At 41.1% G+C, this 17224-nt stretch overlaps 1 protein-coding gene across 9 annotated transcripts in view; it reads left to right on the top strand.

Moving 5' to 3' along the window:
• eci2 (enoyl-CoA delta isomerase 2) overlaps window positions 1–12829 on the top strand; it is a 56490-nt gene extending 43661 nt beyond the window's left edge. For all 9 annotated transcript variants that reach the window (XM_060922504.1, XM_060922500.1, XM_060922502.1 and 6 more), the window contains 7 exons: window positions 559–747; window positions 7048–7117; window positions 7206–7308; window positions 7403–7523; window positions 10702–10791; window positions 11159–11302; window positions 12233–12829. In XM_060922504.1, the coding sequence (XP_060778487.1) occupies window positions 559–747; window positions 7048–7117; window positions 7206–7308; window positions 7403–7523; window positions 10702–10791; window positions 11159–11302; window positions 12233–12394 (879 nt within the window). In that variant the 3' untranslated portion in view covers window positions 12395–12829. The remainder of the gene's footprint in view (window positions 1–558; window positions 748–7047; window positions 7118–7205; window positions 7309–7402; window positions 7524–10701; window positions 10792–11158; window positions 11303–12232) is intronic.
• Window positions 12830–17224: the final 4395 nt, after the last annotated feature.

The following is a 17224-nucleotide window of genomic DNA, read 5'->3' on the forward strand; positions in this document are numbered from 1 at the left end:
ACTGTTAGTTTACACTTCAACTTGCAGCGCTTCGTTGTAAAGATGCGAACAAGAAGCTTAAAAACATACTTGCACAGGTAAAACAATACAGGATTCATTCGGCAGTGACTTGATAGCGAGGTCCTTTACCCAGCCACATACAAAAAAGTTGTAAGCCTCCATACTCTTCCACACTTTCATCTGTTTTGCGGTGTAGAAGGACGTCTGCAACACCAGATAGTTCGAGATGTCGGGGAACTCGACTGAAGGGTAGTTTTCAAGATCATATGACAAATCCTTCTTTCCCAGACTGTAGGGATCGATTCCATTACACACAGCAATCTTCTGAATATATCTAAAGCAAGCAGCGGCTTCTAGATTACGAGCGTACTCGAAGTTATTGCTAGCCGTTTGCACTACGGCAGCCGTTTAGACCACCAGCTATTTCACTTCCGGTAAAACTGCTAAGAAAAGTCACGTGACTGAAACCCAAGCACTATGTTCCAGATTTCCTTAATCAAAAGAAGCCGTAACCAAAGCCATAATGAGCACACCGTTCCGATCTTTGTGTCCTCTCAGGATGAAGCCAGGCAGAAGTATGTGGACCTCATCTCCTCTCTGGTGGCTGCAGAGGGACCTCCAGTAGCAGCAGCAGCTTCATCCACAGGAAGTGAAAAAGCCTTCCAGACGCTGGTGGTCACCACAGAGGACGGCATCACTACCATCCAACTGAACAGACCGCAGAAGAAAAACGCCATCACCCGGGAGGTGGGCTGAAGGATCAGGCCAGGTCTCCTTATAGTAGTGATGAGACGAGACGGTAGTCCACGTACACCAGCAGAGTCAAAAACCTGTCCTCCTGCATCATGGTGCACGTTTTGGTATCATCTCTGCAAGGTTCAGATAGCTCAAACAGTGATCATCTTTAAGAAAAGAACAGTTTGTACAAACGCAGTACACTCTGAGATATGGGTGTACAGTACGTGTTTTTATTTTGTTAGTGTCTCATCTCTTAACGGGGCTGTGGGTGAATGTTTCTTGCTTCATTTGCCACCTACTGGTTATTGTTGGTAATTAAAAACAAATACTATACATAAACGTATAACAGATTCTGTCCACATTCAATGGATATCCGCAGTCGTGTGCTCTGATTGTAACAGAGTAGCCAAGGATATCAACTCGTATACCGTGAGTAGAGAAAAACAAGATGGTGGAGTGTGTTGCTGAACCAACCAAGGACGAAATAAAAACCTCCTTTTTAAGTTGGTTTGCCAACTGCCAAAAAAACCCTAAAGAAAACCATATCAATGGTGTGGGTTTTTCTTTTTTTTTCCTTTTTTTTCAGAAAAACAGCAGTTTGTATATATTCTACCCACATTCACTGGATATGAGCAATTGCACACTCTGAGTGGCTACTTTACTACTAGGCTATCAGCTCATATACCGTGAGTAGAGAAAAACAAAATGGCGGAGTGTTTTGCTGAACCAACCAAGGACAAAATAAAAACTCGGAAACAAAACCACACAAAAAAAGCAACAAAACACAGAATAAAGTTTCTTCTTTCTTTCTACTTCTAAAAGTATTTGATGGTAAGAAAATATATATATATATATATATATATATATATATATATATATATATATATATATATATATATATATATATATAATTTTTATTTTTTTTTATTTTTCAAGAATTATTATTATAGCACTTTTCACAAATTGCTACTGTCATTTCGCCGGTTTGTTTACGTTCTAAGCAGAAATGATTTTTTTCGCAGTTTTGTATAAGGTTTTTATTTATCGAATTTGCAAAAAATAAAAATGTTTTGCTGAACCAACCGAGGATGAAATTTAAAACTCTACTCGAAAACAAAACCCCCAAAAATACTACAAAAAAAAAAGCAGCAACAAAATATGGAATAAAAGTATTTTGGTGGTAAAAACGGGTTTTATTATTATTGGGCGGCACGGTGGTGTAGTGGTTAGCTCTGTCGCCTCATAGCAAGAAGGTCCTGGGTTTGAGCCCCGGGGCCGGCGAGGGCCTTTCTGTGTGGAGTTTGCATGTTCTCCCCGTGTCCGCGTGGGTTTCCTCCGGGTGCTCCGGTTTCCCCCACAGTCCAAAGACATGCAGGTTAGGTTAACTGGTGACTCTAAATTGACCGTAGGTGTGAATGTGAGTGTGAATGGTTGTTTGTGTCTATATGTCAGCCCTGTGATGACCTGGCGACTTGTCCAGGGTGTACCCCGCCTTTCGCCCGTAGTCAGCTGGGATAGGCTCCAGCTTGCCTGCGACCCTGTAGAACAGGATAAAGCGGCTAGAGATGATGAGATGAGATTATTATTATTATTATTATTATTGGAACATTTTTCACAGATTGCTCCTGTCATTTCACCGGTTTGTTTACATTCTAAGTGGAAATGATTTTGACATTTTGTCAAGTTATTATCTATTGAATTTGCAAAAAATAAAAATGCTCTGTTTCTCAAAATCCAGTGAATGTGGATAGAATAAAACCATTATTCCACTCAATCTTGTCGTACGCGGCTTAGTCAACTCTGTGCTTCGCGCCTCATCAGCTCGTGTACGACTCGATTTCGTGGAATAACTGTTAAATATACAGTGACCAGTCTGAGATCACTAATGAAAAATGTGTGGGGTTTTTTTCTTCATTGCTTTCTAATTTTAATACAATGGTTTTCTTTAAAAATTGTATTATTGACAGTGACTTGAGTAGAATCTTTGACACATTTACATGAATCTCATTTAAAAAGTGTTGGGTTTGTCCCCTTTTTACTTTAATGACCGTGTGGAATCGAGCTGGTATGGACTCAGCAATGTTTTTTGTGACAAAATCTTATGATCTATTTTAGATCAAATCCATCAGAGTGTCGTCTGAATGCGTTCGCCAGTAGCAGAGATTAGGCGTGAGGAAACTGCCGCTTTTTATTACAAAGCAGTTAATGTGGTCAAGACCACACATTCATTTACATTTAAATAGGATTCTCGAAGTAGTGCAGAATCTTGAATACTAAATATTGAAGAGATTTGAGCATTTTATTTTCTTCGTTTTTAATATTTAAAAAATTGTTTTTAATTCTAAAAAAATTGCTTATCTTAAATCCCATGTCTTTCAGTGCAGTCTTGGACTTCTGGAGCCCACTGTATATAATCCATAGGTTTACACCATTTATTATGAAATGTCATTATTTTAATACAGTGATACTATAAAACCAATGTTTGCTCTTTATTATTATGCCAGCCTAAAAAAAGAAGGCAAGACTTCACAAAGTAACTGTAGATGTAGATGATGAACAGGTTTATTATACTGTGATGACTGCGACCCCTGGTGGAGTGTTCGTGACACTAGCATACTTAAATCTTAAAACACACACAAACCTAGTCATGGATTTAAGTTAAATACCCCCCCCCAAAAAAAAAAAAAAAAAATTCTATACACAGGTGCAAAAACAGGCAGCACGGTGGTGTAGTGGTTAGCGCTGTCGCCTCACAGCAAGAAGGTCCTGGGTTCGAGCCCCGTGGCCGGTGAAGGCCTTTCTGTGCGGAGTTTGCATGTTCTCCCCGTGTCCACGTGGGTCTCCTCCGGGTGCTCCGGTTTCCCCCACAGTCCAAAGACATGCAGGTTAGGTTAACTGGTGACTCTAAATTGACCGTAGGTGTGAATGTGAGTGTGAATGGTTGTCTGTGTCTATGTGTCAGCCCTGTGATGACCTGGCGACTTGTCCAGGGTGTACCTCGCCTTTCACCCGTAGTCAGCTGGGATAGACTCCAGCTTGCCTGTGACCCTGTAGAAGGATAAAGCAGCTAGAGAGATGAGATGAGGTGCGAAAACACAGTAAACTACTTCAAAACTTTAATTATTGTTAAATTGTGTTAGGAAACAGGAAAAAGTTTAAAGGTTCTGACTGCAAATTTGAATTCTGGGCAAAAATGTTTTTATTTCTATTGCTGTTGGAGTTCCAAGATGTTTCGCTGCTGCACGCACCGTGTATCCGGTGTGTGAATGTTTTGCCAAGATAAAAAGCATCCCGCGGTTTATGATTCTAGAGATTACCGACACAAATGAGCAATATTATGTGACCACCGTGGGGTGTGTTTGACCTACTTTTAACTAGTGGTGTTGTCAAGTCACTAAACCTCGAGTCCGAGTCCAGTCTCGAGTCCCCAGTGTTCAAGTCCAAGTCATTAAAAAAAAGAATTTCGAGTCGAGTCCAAGACTCCAACTGCACTCTTGGACAGTGGCTGTTTTAGCGCCATTAACATTAGTTTGTTCCTGAACGTGACATACACTCTATTGCCAAAAGTATTTGCTCACCTGCCTTGACTCACATATGAGCTTAAGTGACATCCCATTCCTAATCCATAGGGTTCAATATGATGTCAGTCCACCCTTTGCAGCTAGAACAGCTTCAACTCTTCTGGGAAGGCTGCCCACAAGGTTTAGGAGTGTGTTTATGGGAATTTTTGACCATTCTTCCAGAAGCGCATTTGTGAGGTCACACACTGATGTTGGACGAGAAGGCCTGGCTCTCAGTCTCCGCTCTAATTCATCCCAAAGGTGTTCTATTGGGTTGAGGTCAGGACTCTGTGCAGGCCAGTCAAGTTCATCCACACCAGACTCTGTCATCCATGTCTTTATGGACCTTGCTTTGTGCACTGGTGCACAGTCATGTTGGAAGAGAAAGGGGCCAGCTCCAAACTGTAAAAACAGTCTGCATGCCCAGGTGCTTGATTTTATACACCTGTGGCCATGGAAGTGATTGGAACACCTGATTCCGATAATGTGGATGGGTGAGCAAATACTTTTGGCAATATAGTGTATGATCAGGTGAATGCGCTTTTCTTTGTCAGGGAGTGTGAAGTATTCTGTCAGAGATGGTTGGGAGATGGATGTAAGTCCAGAAGGTGTGTTTATTAATACAAGTGAAGACGGTAAACAATCCAGAACAGCAGGCAAAATCGTAGAACAGTGAAATGGGCAAAAGGTCGAGCGAGACACAAACAGGCTATTATAGACTCGGCAGAATCAAAGACGAGAAACGGGAAATCAGGGAGCAGGAACCCCAAACAAGGAAATGAGGCTCGGTAATGTCAGCAACGCAACTCAATACTTCGCAAAGTATGTCTGTTTTTCACAGTTTTTATATCGGCACGCTGATTACGCCTTGAAGTGCATATCACGGGTAAATTCAGGAGCAAGATCAGTGTAATTCTCCTATTTTATATTAAACTTTGGTCAAACATCTGTCGCATTTTGTGCAATTTTTTTTACCTTGCGCAATACCAGGAAAAATTCAGCTGAAATCAAGCCATTTGAGGCGAATTGATCCGCCTCTGAAAAAACTTGGCATTTGGATTTCCCGGCAAACGTTGATTTTCGTGACGTCGCGTGCGAGACGCCTCCCTCTGAATCCTACGTCAGCGCTGGTTTGTTTGAGAAAACGACCTGGTGGTTTTCTGCAAATTTCTTCAACGTTATCGCGTAATTATTAAAATGGTTAACAGCTGTATCGTAGGAGGGTGGAGCAACACCAATCTTGATGGGATTAGTACTCATCGTTTCCCAAAAGACCGGACAGTGAGAGAGAAATGGGAGCGCTTGGTCTACACAGACTGTGCACTGAAACCGTGCAAAGCTCTCGCAGCCTGCTGGCGCTTCCGCAGGTAACATCACGAATCTGGCTCCAGACTCCCTTGGGATTTTTCCAGACACGTTTTATTTTATTTTTTTCTGCTGTAGACAGACGGCCTTGTGCAAAATTACCCTTCTGGATGAGTGTGTAAAGGGACTTACTTTCATGTAAAAAAACAAAAACAAAGTTGGTCCAGAATATGCACTTTAATCCTGTGCAGGTGTGAGTCATTTATGGCGTGTGTGAGAGTCCACTTGGCATGCGCGCTGTCCGGAGTGCGCCCGAGAGTCTATCTGATGCATACACCAAGGCACACAGGTGTGACACTCTTGCACAAAATTGGTACAAAAATTTAATGTAGAGATCATATGCCAAATTATTATGGCATGTTACAAAAAATAAAGGAAAAAAAATCCGAGTTCCCGTCTCCAATTTACAAGTCCGAATGTAGTTAATGCACAAGTCCGAGTCATCAGTGCTCAAGTCCAAGTCAAGTCACGAGTCCTTAAAGTTAGGACACAAGTCGGAGTCGAGCCCAAGTCCTGGGCTCGAGTACTACAAGCCTGCTTTTAATCAGAACAAGTCAGCATGGGCAAACATGGTGAACTGCGCTCTCCCGCTGGCTAAAAACCAGCGGAAAAGAAAAATATGAAAGCAGCTAGAAGGCGCATAAGAAAAGCGATGGAAACCAAAAGGTTGTCCATGAGTGGCTGTGAAGGAACTGATCGATCGCTGGAATCGACTGAAGAATGAAACGGGCATGAAATCTGAGGCGAATTTGCAGCACTTGTCTTGGATTGGTGAGTCTGAGTATGGAGTTACACAATGTTTTGATCTTGCAGAGAAACAATAATACAAAAGCAGTAACAGAGAAAAAAAAAAAAATATATATATATATATATATATATATATATATATATATATATATATATATATATATATATATATATATATATACGTCTCTTGTTTCAAGGATTTATTTGCGAATGTCAACCACAAATTACATTCCTGCGACTCGAAACTCTGAAGTCAATGCAGAGTCCTGTTTTTTTTTTTTTTTACACGTCGCCATCTTGGTGTGACGCAGTTCCATAGTTACACTAGTTCAAGCTCCTTGTGTTTGTCTGTGTTTCCATAGAGCCATACTATTTAACTCAAAAAGGAGGAAAACAGAGAGAAACTACTCCTAGCACATCAAAATGATCACATCTCGTCCATGTAATGTTCTTGTGAGGCAAAGGAAAATGCCATGCACACATTAAATTTCAGATAACTTTGCAGTCAGCACCTTTTTTAATCATTTAATTTTTCAATGACCTTACACCTTCTTTCTCCTTTTGCTTACGGAAGTGTACGTTGCAGATGTTGCTCCATTATAGGTGTGAACTCCTCCTGTATTTGTTTTTGTTCTAGATGTATAATGATCTAATGGATGCTCTGGATCTCGCTGGAAAAAATGACTCCGTCATTACAGTCCTCACAGGTACAGCACAGTAGATTCAAAGGAACCATGATGACTTGTTTATCTCGATTTATCACGTGCTTTTCTCTTCCTTATTGTATCCCGACAGGCAGTGGCGATTACTACTGCAGTGGCAATGACCTGAACAACTTCACCAAAATCCCAGAGGAGGGTATTGAGCAGCTGGCAAAGGATTCTGGAGAGCTCCTCAGGTAAATGTAGAACCATTCTGACGACTTTCTCTGCATTTTAAACCTGCAGTTTGGAGTGTGATATGAACAGTTGTTGTTGTATGACTAATCACAGACGATATGTGAAGGCCTACATTGACTTCCCGAAGCCTCTGATTGCTGTTGTAAATGGACCAGCTGTTGGAGTTTCCGTCACTGTACTCGGCCTCTTTGACATTGTCTACGCTACAGAAAGTGTAAGCTGGCATTTCAGACTTTTTGACGCCACCATTAAAAAAAAAATCAATGAATCCTTTACCATTACGCTACACTGAATGTTATTTCTTTTTACTGTTAATAAACGAAAGCTGATAGTTGGCTGAATGAGCTCGTGTTAACAGATTGGGATTAGTGAACCACCGTTAATCATGCATAATCATTGGGACACTGTCAGACAACTTTTTTTTTTTTTTGAAAAATATATGCTCATTTTGAATTTGATGTCAGGAACACGTTTCAAAAAAAGTTGGGACAGGAGCATGTTTACCCCTGTGTTGCATCACTGTAAACGTTCGTGAACTGAGGAGACCAATTGCCGAAGTTTTGAAAGAGAAATGTTCTCCCATTCTTGCCTGATATACAGTTTCAGCTGTTTAGCGGTTCAGGGTCTCCTTTGACATATTTCGCACCTCATAATGCACCAAAGGTTTTAAATGGGAGACAGGTCTGGACTGCAGGCAGGCCAGTTTAGCACCTTGACTCTTATTAAAACTGCATGGCTTACTGTATGTGTGCAGAAAGCAGTTTGCTGAAAGAAGGAAGGTCTTCCCTGAAAGATTTTGTCTGGATGGCAGCATGGTGTGTGTGTGTGTGTGTGTGTGTGTGTGTGTGTGTACTAGTGCATCTCAAATTAGAATACCATGAAAAAGTTCCTTTTTTTCATAATTTAATTCAAAAAGGTAAACTTTCATATATTCTATATTCATTACATGTAAAGTGAAATATATTTAAAGCCTTTTTTGTTTTAATTTTGATGATTATGGCTTATAGCTCATGAAAATCAGAAATCCAGTATCTCAAATTATTAGAATATTCCCCAAGATCAATCAAAAAAGGATTTACAATACAGAAATGTCCAACTTCTGAAAAGTATATTCATTTATACACTTAATACTTGGTTGGGGCTCCTTTACCATGAATTACTGTATCAATACGGTGTGGCATGGAGGTGATCAGTCTGTGGCACTGCTGAGGTGTTATTGAAGCCCAGGTTGCTTTGATGGTGGCCTTCAGCGTATCTGTATTTTTGGGTCGGGTGTTTCTCATCTTCCTCTTGACAATACCCCATAGATTCTCTATGGGGTTCAGGTCAGGCAAGTTGGCTGGCCACTCAAACACAGTAATATCATGGTCAGCAAACCATTTGGTAGTAGTTTTGGCACTGTGGGTAAGTGCCAAGTCCTGCTGGAAAAGGAAATCAGCATCTCCAAAAAGCTCGTCAGCAGATGGAAGCATGAAGTGCTCTAAAATCTCCTGGTAGATGGCTGTGTTGACTTTGGACTTGATAAAATACAGTGGACCAACACCAGCAGATGACATGGCACCCCAAATCATCACAGACTGTGGAAAGTTCACACTGGGCTTCAAACACCTTGGATTCTGTGTCTCTCCACTCTTCCTCCAGACTCTAGAACCGTGATTTCCAAATTAAATGCAAAATGTACTTTCATCTGAAAAGAGGACTTTGGACCACTGAGCAACAGTCCATTTCTTTCTCTCCTTAGCCCAGATAAGACACTTCTGACATTGTCTCTGGCTCAGGAGTAGCTTGATATTAGGAATGCCAAAGTTGTATCCCCTTTCTTGAAGATGTCTGTTCGTGATGGGTCTTGATACACTGACACCAGCCTCAGTCCACTCCTTGTGAAGCTCTCCCAAGTTCTTGAATCAACTTTTCTTGACAATCCTCTCAAGACTGCAGCCATCCCTGTTGCTTGTGCACCTTTTCCAGCCACCTTTTTCAGCAATGACCTTTTGTGGCTTACCCTCCTTGTGGAGGGCATCAGTGATCGTCTTCTGGACAACAGTCAAGTCAGCAGTCTTCCCCATTATTGTGGTTGTGTGTACTGAACTAGACCGAGAGATACACTGTGTTCATACTGTTTTACTCAAACTCGAAATGAAATACTAATATTTTGAGATGGGTTTTTTGTTTTTGTACTGTATGCCATACTGATTAAAATAAAAATGCTTGAAACATTTTAGTTTGTATAATGAGTCTATAATGTATAACATTTTCACTTTCTTAAATAACTGATGGAAAATATTGAACTTTTTCACAATATTCTAATTTTCTGAGGGGGGTGTGTGTGTGTGTGTGTGTGTGTGTGTGTGTGAGATGCCTTCCCAGATGTACAATCTACCCATGTCATGTGCACTAATGCCCCCTCATACCATCACAGGTGCTGGCTTTTGAACTGTGCACTGATGATAAGCCAGATGGTCCCTCTCCTCTTTAGCCTGGAGGACATGGTGTCCATGATTTCTAAAAAGAATTTCCACTTCTGATTCGTCAGACCTCGGGACAGTTTTCCACTTCGCCTCAGTCCATCGTAAAAGAGCTCGGGCCCAGAGAAGGTGGCGGTGTTTCTGGATATTGTTTATATCTGGTTTTAGCCTGCGTTTGTGGATGCAGTAATGAACTGTTTTCACAGATGATTGTTTTCTGAAGTGTTCCTGAGCCCATACAGTGATTTCCACTAGACACGTGTCTGCTTTTAATGCAGTGTCGCCTGAGGGCCTGAAGATCACAGGCATCCAATGTCAGTTTTCAGCCTTGTCTCTTGCACACAGAGATTTCTCCAGATTCTTTAATGAATATTATGTACCATAGATGATGTGATCCCCAAATTCTTTGCAATTCTACACTGCGGAACATTATTCTTTAAATTGTTGCACTGTTTGCTCACACAATCTTTCAAAGAACATTGAACCCCTCCCCATCTTTACTTCTGAGAGACTCCGCCTCTCTGGGATGCTCTTTTTATACCCAATCATGTTACTGACCTGCTGCCAATTAACCAGTTGTGGGTTGGTTTTTTTTTTTTTTTTTTGAGCATTGCACAACTTTCAGTCTTTTGTTGCCCCTTCCCAACTTTTCTGAAACGTGTTGCTGACAAATTCACTTTTCTGAAACGTGTTGCATTCCAAATTCAGAATGAGTGCATTGTTTTTTGAAAAATATCATTTCTCAGTTTCAGCATTTGATATGTTGTCTTTGTGCTATTTTCAATGAAATATAGGGTTTCCATGATTTTGCAAATCATCGCATTCTGTTTTTTGTTTTATACAGTGTCCCAACTTTTTTGGAATTGGGGTTGTAAAATGTATGGTGAAATCATGTAGTTTGATAGTTTTACTGTGTCTTGCCCTTAGGCGACATTTCACACCCCTTTCAGTAATCTAGGCCAGAGTCCTGAAGGCTGCTCGTCATACACCTTCCCTAAAATGATGGGAGTTACAAAGGTACACACTCCCCCGCCCCCTCTCCTGTTTGAACAAAGTATGCTGTTGGTGCAAACAGAGTAAGCTCTAGTATTCTCACTTGGGTTAGAGGAGATGCAGTCTATCACTCTGAACATGATATATATATATGCATATGCAAATTGAATCAATAAGTGTGTGTGAACTCGAATGGAAAGTCAGTTTTTAAATTAAGTTTCCTCCTGTTCTCCTGGGGTTAAATCTAAGCTTGCTTGTTGTTTCAGCTCAGGAACACTCACAGCTCTGAGTTTTTACATAAAAGAAAATGTCACTTGCACTATTTATTGATTCACTGAACGCAGTATTTGCATAAAATGCTGTAAGCTCTTTTTCTAAAATCTGTATCCAGGCCAGTGAGATGCTCTTGTTCAATAAGAAGCTGACGGCTACACAGGCGTGTGACCTGGGACTAGTGACTGAAGTTTTTCCTGACAGCAGCTTTCAGTCTGAGGTCTGGACCAGGCTCAAGGCCTACGCCAAACTGCCTCCAAATGTAAGTCACACAGTGATTTTTTTTTTTTTTTTTCTCTTCTCTTGGAGGTCCCCCCCCCCCCAATTCATTCAATTTAAACGATTTAATCGAGAACATCCAGTACCTGTTTTGTGTGGACGATGAGACCTTAATAGAATGGTCTGTTAGGGGCGTTACGGATCTTTGACTGGTCAGTTGTAAGAGCAGAATCTATGCTTGTCTTAAAGGCTAGCTGTGGCTACACGCGTTGATTCTGATTCTTCTGACTGATCAGAACCAATGTCTTTATGGGTCAAAGGCCAAAAATGTTTTTCTCTTCCCCTCCCTTTCTATTCTCATCTCTTCCTTCCTTCCCCTCTCTTCCTTTCTATTCTCATCTCTTCCTTCCTTCCCCTCCCTTCCTTTCTATTCTCATCTTTTCCTGTATACATCTCTTACTGTATGTGTTTATAGGAAGGTAGACAGACATTATCATGTTTGACCTTTTCTATCAGTTTATACATTATAAAGATTATTTGGACAACATACAGAAATATAATAAGTTATTGGGATAATTCTTACTACTGTAAGCTCGTAGTTTGGCACTGGGAACAGACATTGGAGGCAGCAGCGTGGTGTAAAGAAAAGTGCTCTTATTTTTAATTTGTGGTGAAAGTCGGGGTGCTCTGGGGTGAGTGGTGCTGGCTGGAGTGCTTGGGAGGCGTTAACCCGTGGCCTGCAAGGTGTCTTCATCTCGGCTGTCTTTCAGCACAGAACTATGGCAGTGAGACAGGCTGCATGATGACGAACAGCTTACTTATTGTTGTGCTGCAGCAGCATCTCTTTCTATATTCCCTCTGTGCCTCATGGAGGATCAGTGCGAAAAATATAATATTTTTTTTTGAATAATATTGAAGATTTTCAAAACGCAGACTCGTCTTTCACATTCCTAATTTTGTTCTGTCTCCTCAGTCTCTGGCTCTGTCCAAGCAGCTGATACGTCAGGTGGAGAAGGACAAGCTCCATGCTGTGAACGACGCCGAGGTGGAGCTGCTGGTCGAGCGCTGGCTCTCCGATGAGTGCATGAATGCCATCATGAGCTTTTTCCAGGGCAAGGGCAAAGCCAAACTGTAACAGGAAAATCTTCTTTTATCCTTAGAACAAACGTGACTCTAATATAAACTGAAATGTTCTGTATCTCAGTACAGATGAAGGATTTCTTGAGTGAAATATGCCAGTCATGAAACTTCATTTATCTGTTGCTTTAATAAGCAACTGGTTTTTCCTCAGTGTAGCGTAGAGAAGGTAAGCATTAACTGTGGTTTTGCAGTGATTACATACAAGAAGAAACCAAACAGAACAGTCATGAATGAAATGTAGCTCACGTGAACCGTGCATTCGTTCACGATTAGCATAATTAGTTTTATAGGGGACACACATTCACGGTCCACTTAGAACTCGTGAATTCCTGTCCACAGCATTTTGCTGTCTAAACTTTTGATCATTTCAGAGGATTTGTTCATATTGTTCTGGGATTGATTGATTAAAGTCATTTATTATAAAAAATTATGCTGGTGTACTAATTGTCAAAATATTTTTGCATTAAATGTCTGCCAATTTACATGCTGTGGCCAGAGCGGGAATAATTCCGATACCAGAATGATTCTGATCAGTTACGCTGTGTCTGAAATCACTCATTCACTACTCCCTACTCACTGTATAGGGAATTACTGTATAGAGGACTATATAGTGAGCTTATTCGTAAAATTAAAAAAAAAAACACTTTCGGACACTACGCCACCGTGGCGTTATTTACAGTGGGGCAAAAAAGTATTTAGTCAGTCACTAATTGTGCAAGTTCTCCCACTTAAAAAGATGAGAGAGGCCTGTAATTTTCATCATAGGTATACTTCAACTATGAGAGACAAAATGGGGGGAAAGAATCCAGGAAATCACATTTGTCTGATTTTTAAAGAATTTATTTGCAAATTATGGTGGAAAATAAGTATTTGGTCAATAACAAAAGTTCATCTCAATACTTTGTTATATACCCTTTGTTGGCAATGACAGAGGTCAAACGTTTTCTGTAAGTCTTCACAAGGTTTTCACACACTGTTGCTGGTATTTTGGCCCATTCCTCCATGCAGATCTCCTCTAGAGCAGTGATGTTTTGGGGCTGTCGCTGGGCAACATGGACTTTCAACTCCCTCCAAAGATTTTCTATGGGGTTGAGATCTGGAGACTGGCTAGGCCACTCCAGGACCTTGAAATGCTTCTTACGAAGCCACTCCTTCATTGCCCAGGCGGTGTGTTTGGGATCATTGTCATGCTGAAAGACCCAGCCACGTTTCATCTTCAATGCCCTTGCTGATGGAAGGAGGTTTGCACTCAAAATCTCACGATACATGGCCCCATTCATTCTTTCCTTTACACGGATCAGTCATCCTGGTCCCTTTGCAGAAAAACAGCCCCAAAGCATGATGTTTCCACCCCCATGCTTCACAGTAGGTATGGTGTTCTTTGGATGCAACTCGGCATTCTTTCTCCTCCAAACACGACAAGTTGAGTTTTTACCAAAAGGTTCTATTTTGGTTTCATCTGACCATATGACATTCTCCCAATCCTCTTCTGGATCATCCAAATGCTCTCTAGCAAACTTCAGACGGGCCTGGACATGTACTGGCTTAAGCAGGGGGACACGTCTGGCACTACAGGATTTGCGTCCCTGGCGGCGTAGTGTGTTACTGATGGTAGCCTTTGTTACTTTGGTCCCAGCTCTCTGCAGGTCATTCACTAGGTCCCCCCGTGTGGTTCTGGGATTTTTGCTCACCGTTCTTGTGATCATTTTGACCCCACGGGGTGAGATCTTGCGTGGAGCCCCAGATCGAGGGAGATTATCAGTGGTCTTGTATGTCTTCCATTTTCTAATAATTGTTCCCACAGTTGATTTCTTCACACCAAGCTGCTTACCTATTGCAGATTCAGTCTTCCCAGCCTGGTGCAGGTCTACAATTTTGTTTCTGGTGTCCTTTGACAGCTCTTTGGTCTTGGCCATAGTGGAGTTTGGAGTGTGACTGTTTGAGGTTGTGGACAGGTGTCTTTTATACTGATAACGAGTTCAAACAGGTGCCATTAATACAGGTAACGAGTGGAGGACAGAGGAGCCTCTTAAAGAAGTTGTTACAGGTCTGTGAGAGCCAGAAATCTTGCTTGTTTGTAGGTGACCAAATACTTATTTTACCGAGGAATTTACCAATTAATTCATTAAAAATCCTACAATGTGATTTCCTGGATTCTTTCCCCCCATTCTGTCTCTCATAGTTGAAGTGTACCTATGATGAAAATTACAGGCCTCTCATCTTTTTAAGTGGGAGAACTTGCACAATTGGTGGCTGACTAAATACTTTTTTGCCCCACTGTACATCATTACTGTCGCACAGTTAAAACGTGCCAGATCAGTCGGCTGGTGGATTTTCAAAATGATAAAGCCATATTATACTGAACATAGTTCCCACATTAATAAATACAAAGTACTTTGTGTCTGCTGCATCTTTCAGTTCTTTTAAATCAAGGCTGAATACTTTCTTCTTTGCCACTGCATTTTATTAAGTCAAATCTGAGGCTTTTGATTAATTCCTCCTCTGCACTCTAACTTTTTTTTTGGTCTTATTTTTTATTCTCTTTAATTGTACTAGAATGTCAGTTTACAAGGCTTCTTCCTCCATCCATTCACCCCAACACTTTTTATGCCTCCGCCACCCTAAGGTGCAGGAGGCATTATGTTTTTGGGTTGTCTGTCCGTGCATGCGTCCATCCCGAAACCTTGTGAACACGATATCTCAAAGGCTAATGAAAGGAATTTCACCAAACCTTCAAGTGTGCGCTTTGGGACAAACATGAACTGATTTAGATTTTGAGATCAAAAGGTCTAAGGTCACTGAGGTCAAATGTCTGTCCGAAAACCTTGTGAATGTGATATCTCCAAGGCAATTCAAAGGAATTTCACCAAACTTTCAGCATTTGGGGACAAAGATAAACTGATTAGATTTTGAGATCAAAAGGTCTAAGGTCACTGTGAGGTCAAATGTCTGTCCGAAAACCTTGTGAGCACAATATCGCCAAGGCTGATGCAAGTAATTTCACCAGGTCAAGATTACTGTGAGGTCAAATGTCCATCCCCAAATCACGCCTTTGATAAGGCGTGTAGTCTACCAGGCGGAGGCATCCTCATCGACGCCATTGGCATCGAGTTCTATCTAGTGGTGGGTCTCCCCCCCCCCCCCCCCCCCCCCTTCTTCTTTCAGCGTGACTGCAGTGCATGATGGTGTATATATTGCTTGGTTAGTGACCATCGGTTGTACACTACTTTTCACAATGCATTGTGGGATACTATGAGTCCACTATATAGGGTGTAATAATTCTCACTATACATTCGGACAGCGCTACAAAATGGCAAACTCGCTGTATATCAGCGAATGATTTCGGACACAGGATTAGTTTTTTTTTTTTAATGTAGTTTGAATTCTGATATCTGAAATATTTCAATGTATTTCTGACCAACAACCTTATGTTGAGTGTTTGGTAATAAAAATGTTTACTGTGGAAATAGTGATTTAAGACAGTGACGGTACATTTTCAGTGGGATTTGCTTTACAAAGTAGAGTGGATAAAACTCCCGGAGGTGTTAGAGCATTGGTGTCGACTGGTGTGACAGGAGGCTGATGGTGGCTTTATATATGGGGCCAAACCGCCATTGTATGAATGAAAAGATGGTGTCGCAGAGCCAGTAGATATTGGACGTGGTACTAGGCAAGGTTGCTCTCTGTCGCCACTTCTATTTAACATCTATGCAGAAGCGATGCTCAGAGAGGCTTTATCGGGTAGCGAGGAAGGCGTTTGCGTTGGTGGGCAGCTCGTCAAGACAGTCAGGTATGCAGATGACCAGGCGACAGTAGCTAGTTCTGCTGAGGGGCTACAATGCATGATGGATCGGATGATGGCTGCGGTCGTGCGGTATGGTATGAGGATCAACCTGAAGAAAACGACCATCATGAAGATTAGTAAAAGACTTGGTGAACAATTTTGAGATCCATCTTGAGGGCAAGAAGTTAAAACAGGTGACGCAGTTCAACTACCTTGGCAGTATTCTAACTGAAGATGGTTATTGCGAAAGGGAGGTCAGATCATGGATGGCTTGAGCTAAGGATGCCTTCTTGAGTAGGAAAGAGTTGATGTCCAAGACCTTCAGTTTGAAGAAGCGCATCATCAGAGCTCTTATCTGGAGTACTCTTGCGTACAGGTGTGAAAAATGGTCACTGCGTAAGGATGAGATATGCAGGCTCAAGAGCTGTGAAATGTGGATGTGGAGATGAGTACTGAACATTGTTTGGTCAGACAGGATCAGTAATGAAGAGGTACTTGGGCATGCTGGGGCAGACCATGCAATTATACACACAACAAGAGGCAAAGAGCCTGGTTTGAACATGCACTAGGGTGATTCTCATGAAGACCTTCACATTAACAAAGTTTTTCACCTCATTTCAGTATATTTTCAAGTTGAGAGCCTAAAATAGAGTGTGAAATTTACTATGTTGATCTTTTTTTTTTTAATGGAAAAATATTTTAATCGAATTTTATTCTTATTTGAGGCTTACATGATCCAGAATAATTCTCATCACTGTTACAGTAAACGATGAAGCTAGATCATGAGTTAAAAACATATATATTTTTTGACAATTTATTTCATATTTCCACAAAATATCCCATTAAATGAACAGCACAGTCCATGACAATTACTTTTTTTTTTTTGACATTTATTTAAAGTTACGCAACTCTCATGACCGAGACACACAATATATAATTTAATTTTTTAATTGATGGAAATGTTATAAGAATATGTTTGATAAAAAAAACTCATGTGGACAACAGGTGGAGAATATACTACAGAAAAATGAGCCAAAGTTG

This window comes from Neoarius graeffei, chromosome 5 (genome assembly GCF_027579695.1).
Source record: "Neoarius graeffei isolate fNeoGra1 chromosome 5, fNeoGra1.pri, whole genome shotgun sequence".
Classification (NCBI taxonomy): Eukaryota; Metazoa; Chordata; class Actinopteri; order Siluriformes; family Ariidae; genus Neoarius; species Neoarius graeffei.